Source organism: Pteropus vampyrus, unplaced genomic scaffold, assembly GCF_000151845.1.
Source record: "Pteropus vampyrus isolate Shadow unplaced genomic scaffold, Pvam_2.0 Scaffold462, whole genome shotgun sequence".
NCBI lineage: Eukaryota > Metazoa > Chordata > Mammalia > Chiroptera > Pteropodidae > Pteropus > Pteropus vampyrus.
Genome location: NW_011889243.1, coordinates 585599 through 600523, shown reverse-complemented (window position 1 = coordinate 600523; position 14925 = coordinate 585599). Strand labels below are relative to the sequence as shown.

Sequence of the window (14925 nt, the reverse complement as noted above, 5' to 3'; positions counted from 1 at the left end):
ACAGTAATTTAACTGGTTCAAATATGGTTTCATGGTTCAAAATATTTTTTGCTTATTAAAAAATTATTTGGTTAAAACAGTGATTATCTGTGAGTCATTGACTTTTTTTGTGTGGGGAAGTGGTGGATATGTTTATTACCTTGATTGTGGTGATGGTGTCAGACGTGTATGGATGGATTTGTCCAAAACGCATCAAATTGTATAGATTAAGTATATGCAGTTTCCATATACCAGTTATACCTCAGTAAAGCTGTTTAAAAAATAACCAGTGATGCACCTATGAGCAGATGAACCCTAGGTGCATCTTTTTTTGGCTCCCAGAGGTGAATCCAAAGCAGCAATAGAACTTGGCTGACGTTGTTTCTTTAGTATTTTTCCTATGTACTAGTTTTGTGTTTTTGCTTTGTATTCTGTTCATTTAGAGCTAAGCTATTTCCCATTAGTGGTAGCAATGATTGGGAGTTTGGTTTTTATGTTTTGAATACTCGTTGATTTCTGTAAAGAGATTAATGTTTCTAGATGTCAAATCTTTATTGGGTGGGAGGCAACAGAGTCTTTCTAAAGTCTTTTCTGATTGTCTGCTTTGAGCTCAAATCAATTAAGATTTTTCTGCCCACTGGAAGAAGATCAGCTCTTTCACATCTGAACCTGATGAGTGTATTTCACTGTTCACTCTTGACCCATGTTTGAGATTTTGGAATTGAAGCTATCAGCTTTATTTCTCTGTATGTCTGTGTCTGTAATTTAAGAAAGGTCTTTACCTTTAAAATTAAAAAGGATTACATAAACATGAAATGAACTATTTTTATAGTACTATTTTATAGTAGTATTTCAAAATTTTTTTATTAAACATTAATACTTAGAGTGATTAACTGTGGGTCATTAATTTTTAAAATCTTTGTATACCACTAAGAATAATAGTAACGCACTAGTTCTTTCAGAAAAAAATTAATATAGAGAATTGGTTAACTAAGTGTTGGAAGATTTAAAAAAAAGCAAAAAGACATTGAGGGAGAGGAAATAAATGGATGAGGTTGGGGTTATCAGAACCTCAAAATTCAGAGAAGGGGCTTCACAGAGCTGGTGCCAGTACTTCTGAGGTGGGTACAATGAAACTGTGTTTACGCATTCCAGAAAGAAAAGCTGGAGACTGGTAGCAGCTATCAGGGCAGTGCTGGTACGAGTAGCAAGCAAACAAGGAAAAAGCCCCTTCTTCTTCCTTCTTCCTCCTTCCTTCCAGTCTCTTCAAGTACCTACTACTCGCGGTGGAAACTAACAGGAAGCCAACTAAGGAAGGAGAAAATGTAGTTTGTAGAGTTCTAGTCCTGCATCACAAAGGGAGAGTGTGGAGTTCAAAGACAATAGTTTAATAAGTGACACACTTAACCCTTTGAATGAAATGGATATTCAAGAAATTGGTCCCAGGTTCAGTTAATTAAAATATATATATATATTTTTTAAATTTTAATGGCAGTCATAGCTGGAAAAAATACCTCAGAGGCATGATGTAGAGCTGGGTGAACAAACTTTTTCTAAGGGATGAGATGTTAAATATTTGAGGCTTTGTAGGCCAAATGATTTCTGTCTCCAGTACTTAACTTTGCCCTTGTAGTACAAAAGCAGCTGTAGAAAATATGGAAACAAACAGTAAAATTTTATTTACAGAAACAGGCAGTGGGCTGGATTTGGCCCCAGGACTATCTTTTGCAGACTTCTGATGTAGTGTAGTTATACTTAGGGTAAAGTTAATTAGTGGTAGTCCATATGTTGGAATAACTTTGATACTTTTTAATTTGGAAGTTTATCTTTTTAGATCTGGTTAGATTAATTTTTAAAAACCTCATTCTGGCTGGAGGCATCATTCTGCCCAACTTCAAATTATACTACAAAGCGACAGTAAGCAAAATGGCATGGTATTGGCAGCAAAACAGATACATGGATCAGTGGAACAGAATCGAGAGTCCAGAAATAACTCATATTTACATGGGCAAATAATTTGCAACAAAAAAGCCAAAAACATACAGTGGAGAAAGGAAAGCCTCTTCAATAAATGGTGCTGGGAAAACTGGAAAGCCACCTGCAAAAGAATGAAACTAGACTGTTGTCTATTACCACACACTAAAATTAACTCAAAATGGATTAAGGACCTGAATATAAGACCTGAAACAATAAAATGCATAAAAGAAAACATAGGAACTGAACTCAAGGACCTTGGACTTAGAGAGGATTTTATGAATTTAACCTCAAAAGCAAGGGAAGTAAAAGCTAAAATAAATGAATGGGACTGTATCAAACTAAAAAGCTTCTGCTCAGCAAAAGAAACTATCAACAAGGTAAAGAGGCAACCATCTGAATGGGAAAACATATTTGCAAGCAACACCTCTGATAAAGGCCTAATATCCAAAATATGCAGAAAACTTATACAACTCAATAACAGCAAAAAAACAAATGATCCAATCAAAAAATGGGCAGAGGACCTGAACAGACACTTCTCCCTAGAAGACATACACATGACCAACAGATATATGAAATGATGCTCATCATCACTAGCTATTAGGGAAATGCAAATCAAAACCACAATGATACCATCTCACACCTGTTAGAATAGCTATAATCAATGGGACAAGTAATAACAAATGTTGGAGAGGATGCGGAGAAAAAGGAACCTTCATACGCTGCTGGTGGGACTGCAAATTAGTACAGCCACTATGGAAAACAGTATGGAGGTTCCTCAAAAAACTAAGAATTGATCTACCACGTGATCCAGCAATCCCTCTACTGGGTATTTACCCCAAAGACTTGAAAATCCATATCCGTAAAGATATTTGCACATCGATGTTCATAGCAGCTTTATTTACAGTGGCCAGGACATGGAAGCAACTGAATTGTCTTACGATAGATGATTGGCTAAAGAAGCTGTGGCACATATATACAATGGAATATTACTCAGCTATAAGAGATGAAATACTGCCATTTGTGACATCATGGATGGACCTCGAGATAATCATGCTAAGCAAAATAAGCCAGACAGGAAAAAATAGAAAATCACATGATATTACTTATATGTGGGATATAAACCTAAAAGCAGCATTTGAGCAAGACAAACAGAGACTCATGGACATGGACTATAGATGAATGGTTACCAGAGGACTATAGACTAGTGGTTACTAGTGGGATGGGGAGGTGGGGAAAGTAGTTGGGATAAAGGAGATCAAATACAGGGAGAGGGTGAAGTGGGTAAAGGGGATCAAATATATAGTAGTTGATGGAAACTGGACTTTGGGTGATAAACAGAATAGAATGTATAGATGTCAAATTATAATGTACACCTGAAATTATATAATTGTATTAACCAATTATATAATTGTATTAACCAATTTTTTTTTATGTAAACATAAAAAAAAAAAACAACTCATTCTGACTAAAAGAGGCCTATAAGAATACCAGGAGAAGTATTAGCTCTGCCATTCTCTTTTTCACTTACGATGCATTATCAGTATTATCTTTAATACATAGTTTCTTTACAGGAATGTTTTTAAGCCACTTACTCATATGCTTTAGTTAAAATTTTGTGTACTTGCACAACAGTGTGAGTATATTTAATGCCACTGAACTGTACACTTAAAATGGTTAAAATGGTAAATTTTGTTACATATATATTGCCACACAAAAAAAAATGATGCAGCTCTACTTGTATATATACACTTCTTATGGAAAATCAGCCTTTTTCAGATATCTCAAAGTGATTGGCTGTCATGAACCTTCATAAGGGTGCCAATTTCCATCCATACATTAAATTCATAAAGCTTGGTTTCTTACTGGTTTTAAAGAAAAAGTAAATAGAATATTTAGTGTCTTCTCCCTAATCACAGTGGATCATCCTGTACCACTCCTTGGGTATGCATATCCCTCTGGAGGGAGACCACTGAGCTAGAGACTTGTTTCCTAATAGAATGCTTTCATTAATTTTGAGGCAATACATAGATAATTTTGCAAACTGGATTTTTTCTCTAGTTCTTCCCCTGCCAGCATGCCTTGCTAATGGTGTTATCCTGACCTTGTATTTTCATGCCTGCTCTCCCATTCCTAATTCAGCTCTGCTTTTTCATTCATCTTTCTATAGCACTTTATATAAACTTCTATTATAATTCTCATCACATTGTATTTTAGTTATTTGCTTATATTTCTCTCTTCCTTCCTTTTTGAATAGCATGCCTTGGTTGTATACTATATTCCCAGCACCTCGATGTAGCACGCTACATGCTGTCACTAAATACTTTTATCAAATTATTGGAATTAGAGCTTAACCCAGACATTAATGAGCTTTTCAGTGGTTCATAACCTGAGCTGTTTATGGTGGCTTAGCCAGCTCTTCCTCCCCTTTGTAATTTTGGTTAGCCCTAGTTTTTTTCTGAGTCCTAAATCTCAACTTCACCGCTAGCCACAGCCTTTTTCCCTGCCAATATTTGGCATTAGGAAGACTAGGATACAATTTACACTTGCATAGTACACATCTTTCAGAATAGTTATTATAATTAATCTTTCTGATGTTGATTAATTCATTAAATTATTGACTGTGCTACATGCTAGAAACCCTGCTGGGGGATACCATAGTGAGCATTTTACATACAGGGAAACAAGTTGGGTGACAGGTATAAGATTACATATCATATTAATGGCAGGATGCAACTAGATCCTAGGTCTCCTGACTCATTGTCCATTGGATAGAAGGGATTGCTGTGAAGAATTAAAACAGGATAGTTCAGATGGTATGTGTGAGGGAGTTCACTCATGATCATTCTAACCTCTACTTGAGCATTTTCAGTAATTGAGGAGCCCAGTCTCTCAAAAGAAGTACATTACATTTATTTAGACCATCATGGAGATTCGATTTGGCATACCAGTCACCTGGTCCACCCTTTCAGGTGGTCAGATGGGGATCAGAGTACAAATTCAATTCAGGATTCTCTGGGAATGGATGGTTTGAAGAATTCTGTGGGGTCTTATGCCTTGGCTGCTAGAGTAGCAGTTGACTGATGTGTGGCAGCCAGATAGAGTTTCAGAGACTGAGGGTGAGTGGCTATTTGATGCTGGTGTGTATCTTGATGTGGCCTCTACAGAATCAGGTCAGTATGGTCCCTAGCATTATTTGAGGGTTCAGAAATTGCTTACCCAGAAGTGATGAAATTCTGAGAAAAGAGATCACATGAACCAAAAGATAGAAAAACAGGTTTGTAAGTCAGAATAATGGGAGATTATAATGGGAGATGTATATCTGGCTCAGAATCTGGAATCTATCTAAACCAGAGATTTCCTCCTGCTGGGGTCTGGCCTGGCACCAAATTAAAATCATAAGGTTGCTTGCTTTGTAAGCAGAGGATTAAGAACCAGTTGAATAGTATCTTCCTATGAGCTTAAGATTATGAGGACTTGACATTCTTTGATACTAGAGTATTTTTCTCCAACAACTGCCAGACATTCAGAATCAAACCACCCAAACCTGTGGGAAGAGACTGCTGTATTTTTGACCTTCCAGTTTTTTGATATTCAGTTGTCAAAAAAACAGAGCCTCTGTCATTACCAATTTCCTTATGAAGGACAGAGCTGGTTGAGATTTCCAGGAGTACTGCTTATTTCATACTCACTGTTACTTGGGTAATATATGAAATCTGTTATTCTATGATTTGTGGTAGTTTATGCTACTTATTATAATTGAGGAATAAGTTACCATCTTCACTTTGATTCCTGTAACACTTTCCATAAAGCACTAATGTATGCTCTACTTCCACTGAGCCCTTGCTGTAGCCTCACTGACCTTAGTCCCTGTTGTTTCTCTAGGGTCATCTAGTAGCAGACATCCGAATCAGGCAACTCCAAAGAAAAGTGGTTTAAAGAATGGCCAAATGAAGAATAAAGATGACGAGTGCTTTGGGGATGATATTGAGGAGATCCCAGACACAGATTTTGATTTTGAAGGGAACCTGGCTCTTTTCGACAAGGCAGCTGTGTTTGAGGAGATTGACACCTATGAGAGGAGAAGTGGCACCCGTTCCCGGGGCATCCCAAATGAAAGGCCTACTCGGTACCGCCATGATGAGAACATCCTAGAGTCAGAGCCCATTGTCTACCGACGGATCACAGTGCCCCACAGTGTGAGCAAGGAGTTCTGCACAGGTGAGTTCCCTTTCTATTATGCTTAAAACAGAATGACCAGATTTGAGTCAGAGTCTTATAGTAGGAATTAACTAAAGTGGCTTGGTGGTTGGCGCATTATTATTGTCTCTTGGAGATTATGGCTAATACAGCATCCTACCCACCACTGTCGGTGAGCCGATTTCTCTACATGTTCATTTATATCCTGCATCTGGTAGGATCCGGTCTGCTGTTTATTTGGTATGTTATGATTAACAACTAAAGGCATAGGGACCACCTATCTAGATTCACATAATTTTACCAGAAGTTTAGCTCTATTTTACTAGTTGTTTGCTGGGTTAAAAAACAGTTGGAGATGGCTAAAATTAGGGTTTCAATAAATTATATTTGTTTACTACACTGTCCTCATCTCCTGCTAGCCATGTTCATTGAGGGTTGGCTAGTCATAATTCTCATATAATAAAATAGTACCTTGGTACTTATATAAGTCATTGCATATGGTTGTCTAGTCTATTACTATAGTGATTTTTAAGTTTCTTTTTTAGCATTAGAATCTTTTCTTCAAACATATGCCGATAGAGGCAGATAAAAACAGCTGTGTGAAAGGTGGTCTGCTCGTCCCTGCTCCGTCCTCTCACATCACATTATTAACTGGGCTTCTTAGAATACAGTTAGAAAACTATTGTTACTGAATGACCTTAAGAGCTGAGGGGAATCATAATCATTTTAATAAGCAGAGAAGGAACTAAGTATAAACATTCATTTCGGTTTGAAGTTTTGAATATAGAGAATATAAATCTTGAATGCTAGTAGCAGTTATAGGGAGAATTATAGAGACAGCTTAATTATATTGAGAGGAAAATCAGAGATATGGCATGGCTTTTTTGTAGATAACAGTAGGGCTCTGTTGTATTGGTTTTGCTGAGTATAGAAGTTTGCATGTCCTTTCCATGTGAAAAAAGTAAGCGGACTCTCAGGCCAAGAAAGAATACTAAATTGTTTCCATCTTTCACTAGCAAACTCTGGCAGGCGTGCCTCTTTACTAAGAAGGTAGTTTCCTTAAGTGGCATTGACTGTATCTTGCTGAACTCCTTTGATTTTTACCACTTGTAAAAGCAAATAGCATAGCTCAGAATCACACTTACTTTGCTAGATTTTAGACTTTTCTTTTTTTTTTAACACCTACAGTACCTGGTCTTCCTAGGTGGTCTCCCATCCAAGTACTAACCAGGCCTGACCCTGCTTAGCAACTGAGATCAGATGAGATCAGGTGTGTTCAGGGTGCCATGACCATAGGCAGATTTTAGACACTTCAAAAGGCATCTATCATCCAGTATCCAGCAGGTCTGGTAGTACACTCAGAGCCTGCCATCCATGTACCTCTGACTGTTCCCCCTTTACAGCTCTCAGTTGCAAAATAAGCTGCCTCTACTAGTAGTTCTTTGGGCAGAGGTGGTTGAGTCACACAGTATGTAATTTCCCTGAAATTCCTGAGCTTGGGGAGATTATAGCCTGCCTTGGAGTGAAGTGGCTAAAAGGGAGAGAATATCGGTGAAAATCAGGAAAGAGTCACAGATCTAAAAGAGCCCAAGAAAACATTTGTTAAAATGGACAGAGGAAGAGGTGAGAATTTCTTCCTACTACACCCTTCACCTCCCCAACCTGATTTTCACACACTTTATTAATTTAATGACAGAAGTAAAAAGTTCCCTTCTCTCATATGAAACTGTTCTTCCAGAATTGCCATTAAACACACTTCTAACCACACGTGCTTGTCCTTGGCCAAGAACTCAGGTGTGGCAGCTTGTGGTGTGTAGTGACCAGTTGCACTTCACTGGCGCACGGTAGTGAGGGGACAAGAGGCCCTGCAGCCTCATGCCATCTGGTTTTCTCTTTGTTCTCAACAGTGATAGGAGTGGATATGAAGCCCTTGGCTGGAAATAGAGCAAGCAAGCCGTTATCTTGCTGAGCAGTTTCTCCTACAGGCGATTTTTATCTCGGCTCCAACTCCAAGGCCTCAAAGCAGATTTTACTGATTGTTAATTCAGATAGTGCACAGCCGAGGACACTTCCAGCTGGATCTGCTATCCATATGTTATTAGGATCAGAATAAGGCAAACTATCTAGAATATGTGGGGAAACAACCTAGGTTCATAAAATAGTAGTGTTAGGTTACTTGATCACCTCATATGATTTTCTTATTTTACGGATGAGGACATCAAGGCCCAGAGAGGTAAAGGCTCTAAAAAACTTTATCACATTTTCTTTCCTTTTCTGAATGTGGTTTAGTTAAAGAGAAGAAGAATATAATATGAGATCGGCAGTTTAATGATAAAATAGACTATAGTCTTTTCTCTTTAGTATTCCCTCAGAAATGGACCAACTTAGATCAGCAGTTGTGGAAAGTGACTTGGATAGCTCCTCAATCTAGCCTTGTGGCATTCATGTCCTAGAACCTCAAATATCTTTTTTTCTACTAATCCCCAGAGTAGCAAAAGAACAAGATGTTTACCGCTTATTTGGTGATAGCTTGGGTTTTAGGATTCTGACAGCTTGCTGTGTACTGTGTATTCCACATACTGACTGCATGCTAAGTGGTGTCAGCAGTTTCTAAGCTATTACTAACTGTTCATACTCTTGGCAGTATTCTTTGCCAACTGTGTTTGGAGGGAGGGCACAGCAGTGTTATAAAAGGTCTGTTGATTGGGAAAATACATTCAGGAAGCAGTTAAACTTAGCTCTTTGCTTAACCCAAGTCTTTTTTTTCTTGGAAAGCCCTTTTGGGTCCTTTGATAGTGTGACTGTCTCTAGCAGTCACAGATTGTCAGACATTTCTCCAGCTTGGCCCTCCCCTGCTAAATAATGGTATTAGTGGCTATATACCTGAGTGTTAAGTTTGGCTATAAGGTGTGAACACTCTATTCAGTGGTGAGAGGTCCCCAAAGAACACTGGTTAGGAGAATGGTAAGGCTTCAGAGAGGAATCTTGGATGAATATTCATAATAATCTAAAAGAAATGTATAAGACACTTTAAGTCAATCAGAACACTGTGCTTATTATTTGTAAGTCACTTGAATCCAGTCTTTGTGTTCAAGTTATTATAATGTACTAAGAAATAGAAATATGCCGTATAGGCCTGGAGTCCAATGAGAATGTACTGGGTGTCGAGAGGCAGGAGAAGGCTTGAAGACTGGGCTGTTCAGGCAAGGCTTCACTAAGGGAGCAAGACAGAAGCCCTGAAGCATGGGCAGCGTTTCATCAGGCAGAGAAGAAGAGGAGAATATTCGTGGATAGACTGAGCAGGTGCTGGTGAGGAAAGGGCCGATGGGAGGTCAGCCATTGGCTGGTTTGGCAAGTGCAGAGAGCCTTGTGTGCCAGTGATATCGTCCTGTGGCCACAGGGAATAACTGAAGGATTCTGAAAATGAGATGTTCCAAAGACTTCTAGTCTTTAGGAAGATTGGTCTTATGATAGAATTCAAGGTAGAATGAAAGGAGAAAGACCAGAATAGGAAAAAACAGTTAAGCTCATTACATAACTAATGTATCATGGGTTTGGACCTCTGAATGGAAAAGAAGACAAAGATGTGAGAGAAATGACAAAGAGGAATTGGATAGGATTTAATGATTGAAAACAAGTGAAAAAAGATAGAGTAATCAAGCGCATTAAACTTGTGGGGCAGGAAGAATGGCAGTGAGAGTCTAATTTCAGTTAGATAGCATGAATTTGTAGTGGGCCAAGTCCACATAGTTTTGATCTTCCTCCTGCATTGTTTTTGTGACTGAGCCCAGGGAAAGCAGATAGTAGAGTTGCCACACTAAGGGATAGAGAGGTGATAAAATTATTAATTACTAAAGGCTTCAGTGAGGAGGCTTCTGTAGAGTTAGAGAATTGAGTTACGTAGCCAAAAAGGGACTACAGAGCCTGTTTCCTTATCTGTAAAACGAAGTAATACTTGTCAAATGAGATCATATGGAAAAGCAGCTAGTGCAGTACCCATTTTATAATTGTTATTTATCAATATTTGACTTCAAATATGAATTTCAGTAAGGTTATTTCAAAAGATCAACATTTACAAAATTTCTATTATGTACTAGGCACAGTTCTGGATACTCTGGCTAAGTCATTGTCCAAACCTCAAGGGCCTTAGAGTATAGGATAATCAAATGTATAAACAAGTAAATAATAAAAGTGTGTACCAGGTTTAGAGGTGGCAGAAAGGAGAAGGTGGAGGCCTGGTTCAGGAGAAGCAGCATCATTATAATCAACATCATAGTATTGAATATATTCATTGAGTATTTATTCTATTCATGTGCTATCTCAGTTAAATTCCTGGCATCTCTATGAGGTTTCACCATTACCCGCCCCCCCCCCTTTTTTTTTGTTACTTTTATTTTGCTGTAGTTAAGTGTTCCAGTAAATCTTTCATCAGGAATGACTTTCACATGTCTTAAATTCTTCATTCCCTGGGTTCTAGTAAATTTCTCTCAGGTATATCTTATTCAAGAGCCCTTCCTTTTGGGTAGAATTTTCATTTAACTTCCACCATTTGTTTTCCACTGTGTAGCCTTTTTCCTCAAGTACATAGAAGCCAAATGGGAAGCGGTGGGGTCCTGTTGACGCAGGCACTGAAATCTCTGCAGTTGTCCCATCTGCTTTGCCTGAAGAATGTTTCTCTGCCTCCACACTGTGTGTGTCGATATTTGGGGGAGCAGCAAGTGAAGATGACCTGAAGTAGAGTTTCTGTTTACTGTCTTCCAAAAGGATCAAGTCAACGTTTGAGCTAGGTACTTGGTCTGAGCTCCCTTTGAGTCTAGGACCACTCAGCCATACCCTTTCTCTTGGTGAAAGCAGTTCTCCTACCCGCTCTGCAGGGAAGTAGCTGATGAAGCCACAGTTAGTTCCTTCTGTTTTGTGGCTTGCCTTTTTACTCTTCCCACCTCTGCTAGCTACGTCTTTGAGCTTCAGTGGAGATATATCTTGCTTTCAGGGCAAGCTCAGCTTTCACCATTACAGGCTGGCAGGTGTCTTCCACTGCTGGCATTCTATTTCTGCCTCTGAGCCCTGGCTGCCTTCCTTTGCTTCTTGTTACCAAGAATCCCTCAAGAAATGTTGTAATGCTTTCAAGACTAGCAATAATTTTATCTCCTGAGGAACAGGTGATCAGGAAATCTGTTTTGGGTTTGTGTATGTGTTCAGATAGAATTCAGGAAAAAAATAAATGTTCAAGTTTAGACGTCGCCATTGGAGAATTTTACCCTGAAGTGGTGAGACTTCCTTTAGCAGCTATTGTGCTCTTGAAGAGAATCCTTCTTATTCACAGAATCAGCTGTTTCCTGTAGTGGAATTGGTCACGATCTTATTGCCTCCTCAAACCATTGACCCAATCCACATAGTTTCCTGTCTCTATCTCCCCGTGAACCCCATTCTCCATCCTGTGTTTACAGGTTAGACCATGTGTTACAGGGATGTACCTCTTCAGCATTGCTTATCTTAAGAGGGCCACAGGGAGACATCAGGAGGTAAACTCTAGGGAGATATTCTGAATCAGAACACCTGCACTAATACACCTATGCTCCTGCACCAAGTGCCAGCACAACTTTTCATTGAGCAGAGCTAATGAGCCTAGTTTCTGAAATTGTATTTCTGCCGGCGAACTTCCTTGACAGTGACTTGGTCGATTTGGGGAATCTCAGATTCTAGCAGATCCTCCAGTGCCAGGAGTGGAGGGAGTGTTCAGTCCCTTTAACATGGAATCCCTCAGAGTTTCTGGGCCTGAATAATCAGGTGGGCACTTGTCATTGGCCTGAAGGGCTTGGTTGCAAGTCATTGGCAATCTCATGAGGTTTTAGAGTAATACTGTTGAGACAGCTGTCTTTGCTAGACTCTTCCTACAGTAATGAACATTTGTGCTTCCTACAGTCTTTCACTGGAAAAGGTCTCATGGCATCTTGTTGCCAGAGTTTAAGTTAAGAATTTAAGCTCAAACTAAGGGCTGGAGGATTTGGAGCCTAGCACATTATAACCCCACATCTGAGTTTTTGATGGAGCTGCTAATTGGTCATTCTAGAAACTGAGTTTGTCTCTACAAATGTGACTACCTTGCCAGTATATGCCATCTTGCCATTTCAGAGCCAAAGATATCTAGCCACAATAAAGAAAAAGTTTGATTTCAGTGTATTCACCATCCTCTTTAAATTCAACGTATCATAGCTAAGTCAGTCATTCACCCCCGCCCATACCTTTGACTCCTTGGCCTTCCATTTTCTTTTCTCACTGGAATCACCATTCTTTAAGTATCCAGCGTGAAACTTTGTGGCCATCTTTACCTCTTCCTTCTCATAAAAGTTTATGACTAGAAAGGATCTTTGAGGCCATTTTTTTTTAATTTGATAGCAGGCATGGTGATTCTTTCGGTAGCAGCCCTGGCAAAGAGTTTTCCTTTATCTTCAGTTTTCATTCCGGCCCTAGATTCTCTTCTTCCTTCAGAATCACCCTTGAAATTGTCTTGACCATTTAGTTTTTTGTACTACCCCACAGGTTCCCTTGTGTACCTTGAAATCAATTCTACAAGATCATTCTGCTCTCATTTTCTAGCCCTGTCAGCTTCATCCTGCATAAAACAACTTCACTTTTAAAGCCTTCTGATGTCTGGCTCTGTCCCTACTCTAAGTTAGATTCGACATGAGCCTCTGGGCTCCAGGCAGGAAAGTTTCCATCTGCACATGTCACACCCATTCCAGCCTCTGGAACTTTGTTCAAGGTTCTTCCACACCCAACCTGGAGTGCTCTTTCTTTTATCATTGTGACTATAGTCCTGCCTGTCTTTCAAGGCACAATTTAGTTTGAGAATTTGACACCTACTGCCCACAGTTTCTGATTTAAAATTACTTGTGCTCAGGATAACACAGTTTAGTTTTTGTATTCTCTGATACTTACACATACATATTTTTTATTTCCCAACTAGATTGGAAGACTGCGTGAACAGGATCTATTTTCATATCTTTTTATTTACTCTGTCTCATGCCACTCCCCACCCCACCACTGTCTTGATGTATTATTGCTCTGTAAACATTTGTTGATCATATATGGAGGCACTCAACTCTCTCTTTTTTTCTTCCCAACTTCTTATATTGGAAAAATTTCAAAGAGTTGCTAGACTAGTTTAATGAACAACTGTACACCCTTCATTTAAATTCAGTTAACGTTTTGCTACATTTACTTTATGTAAATAAATAAACTAAATACACACACACACACACATCTGAACTATTTGAGATTTAGTTGCATTCATTGTATTTCACCCTTAAATACTTCCATATGTACTCAGTAGGTTATTGCTTTGCACAACCACACTATAAGATTGTTCTCAGGAAATTAAAATTAATACAAAAGTATTATGTACACTCCGTATGCAAAACTGTCCAGTTGTTCCAGTCATGTCCTTCATAGCTGTATTTTTAATCAACCATCGCATATTACATTTAGTTGTCATATCTCTTTAATTTCCATTAACCAGAACAGTTTCCACAACTTTATTTTTTTTTATGATGTTGTTTATTTTGTTTATTTGTGAAGAGTCTAAGCCAGTTGATTTGCAGAATACCCCTTAGTTTTGATTTATTGTTTCCTTTTGGTATGATTTATATTAAACATTTTTTGCAGGATTTTGGTGGGGCTCTGTCTCTCCCTGAGCATCATGTCATAGAGTACACGATGTCAGTTTGTCCTATCACTGGGGCTAAGTTTGATCACTTAGTAAAGTGTGCATCAGATTTCTTTGTAAAAGTACTTTTCCTCTTTGTAATTAATAAGTAATCTTGTTAGGTAGTCCTTTACCTTTTGAGTCCATAGCTTGTTCTAGCAGAGCTTTAACCTGAAGAAATGAGGTACAGTATGGACAGGAGGGTTGGTCTCTAGTTGTAAATAGGAAAAGAAGTGGTGAGGAAAGAGTCAAAAACATGTTGCCCACTTTTGCCTTTGGTTACAGCTTAGCTCTTACCCAGCTACCCAATGGAATGCCCTGAGGCTATTGTACAGGTTTTCGTCCTATTTGTTCATTAGTTCTACACATCTGTGTAGCCCCTTCACCAGGCACTGTGCTAGCACTGAAGGCACAGTGGAGAAGAAGGGGATATAGCGCCAAACAAGATAAACACAGTTACTGCCCTCATGGAACTTACAGTATAGTGAGATAGTCCAGAAAGAAAACATCTACAAATTGTATTAAGTACAATAAAGAAAATAAGCAGCATGCTGAGACCAAGGGATATTTAAGCTGAGACATGAAGAATGAGAAACTAGCCATGTGTTTGGGGGTAGCACTGGAAGAAAGAAGACAGTGCTAGGAGAGAGGCATGCTTCCAGAAGCCAAAAGGAACTTGGAGTATTTAGGAACTAGAAAGCAACCAAGGTGCCTGGAGCATGATGGCAGTTGGAGTCCAAGGTAAAGGTAAAGGGGTGAACTCTATAGGGGCAAGATCATGGGAGGCCTTGTGGACCCTAATCAAGAGTATTAGGTGTATTTAAGCTTCTCGTAATGAATTCTCCTTTCAGAGATAACTTGATACCAAACTGTATTTAGTGGTAGCTTTAATGTAAATCTGCAGGGACTGTCTGTACATTATAGGTCTGGGAGGGTATTAATTTACCAGTGGTTTTATACTCCAAAAAAGGACCAGTGTGATATCACCACCCAATTGGGCGACCAGCACAGAATGGAATTAAAATTCAAATTCCTAGATAAATCCCTATACCCATGAAATAGCTGTG

General features: G+C 38.9%; 1 protein-coding gene and 1 pseudogene across 4 annotated transcripts in view; one reads left to right on the top strand and one right to left on the bottom strand.

The window, feature by feature from the left end:
- EDC3 (enhancer of mRNA decapping 3) overlaps nucleotides 1-14925 on the top strand; it is a 63019-nt gene that overhangs the window by 34800 nt on the left and 13294 nt on the right. For all 4 annotated transcript variants that reach the window (XM_011382080.2, XM_011382078.2, XM_011382077.2 and 1 more), the window contains exon 4: nucleotides 5839-6174. In XM_011382080.2, coding sequence (XP_011380382.1) covers nucleotides 5839-6174 — 336 coding nt within the window. The remainder of the gene's footprint in view (nucleotides 1-5838; nucleotides 6175-14925) is intronic.
- On the bottom strand, nucleotides 7333-7451 carry LOC111732487 (annotated as a pseudogene).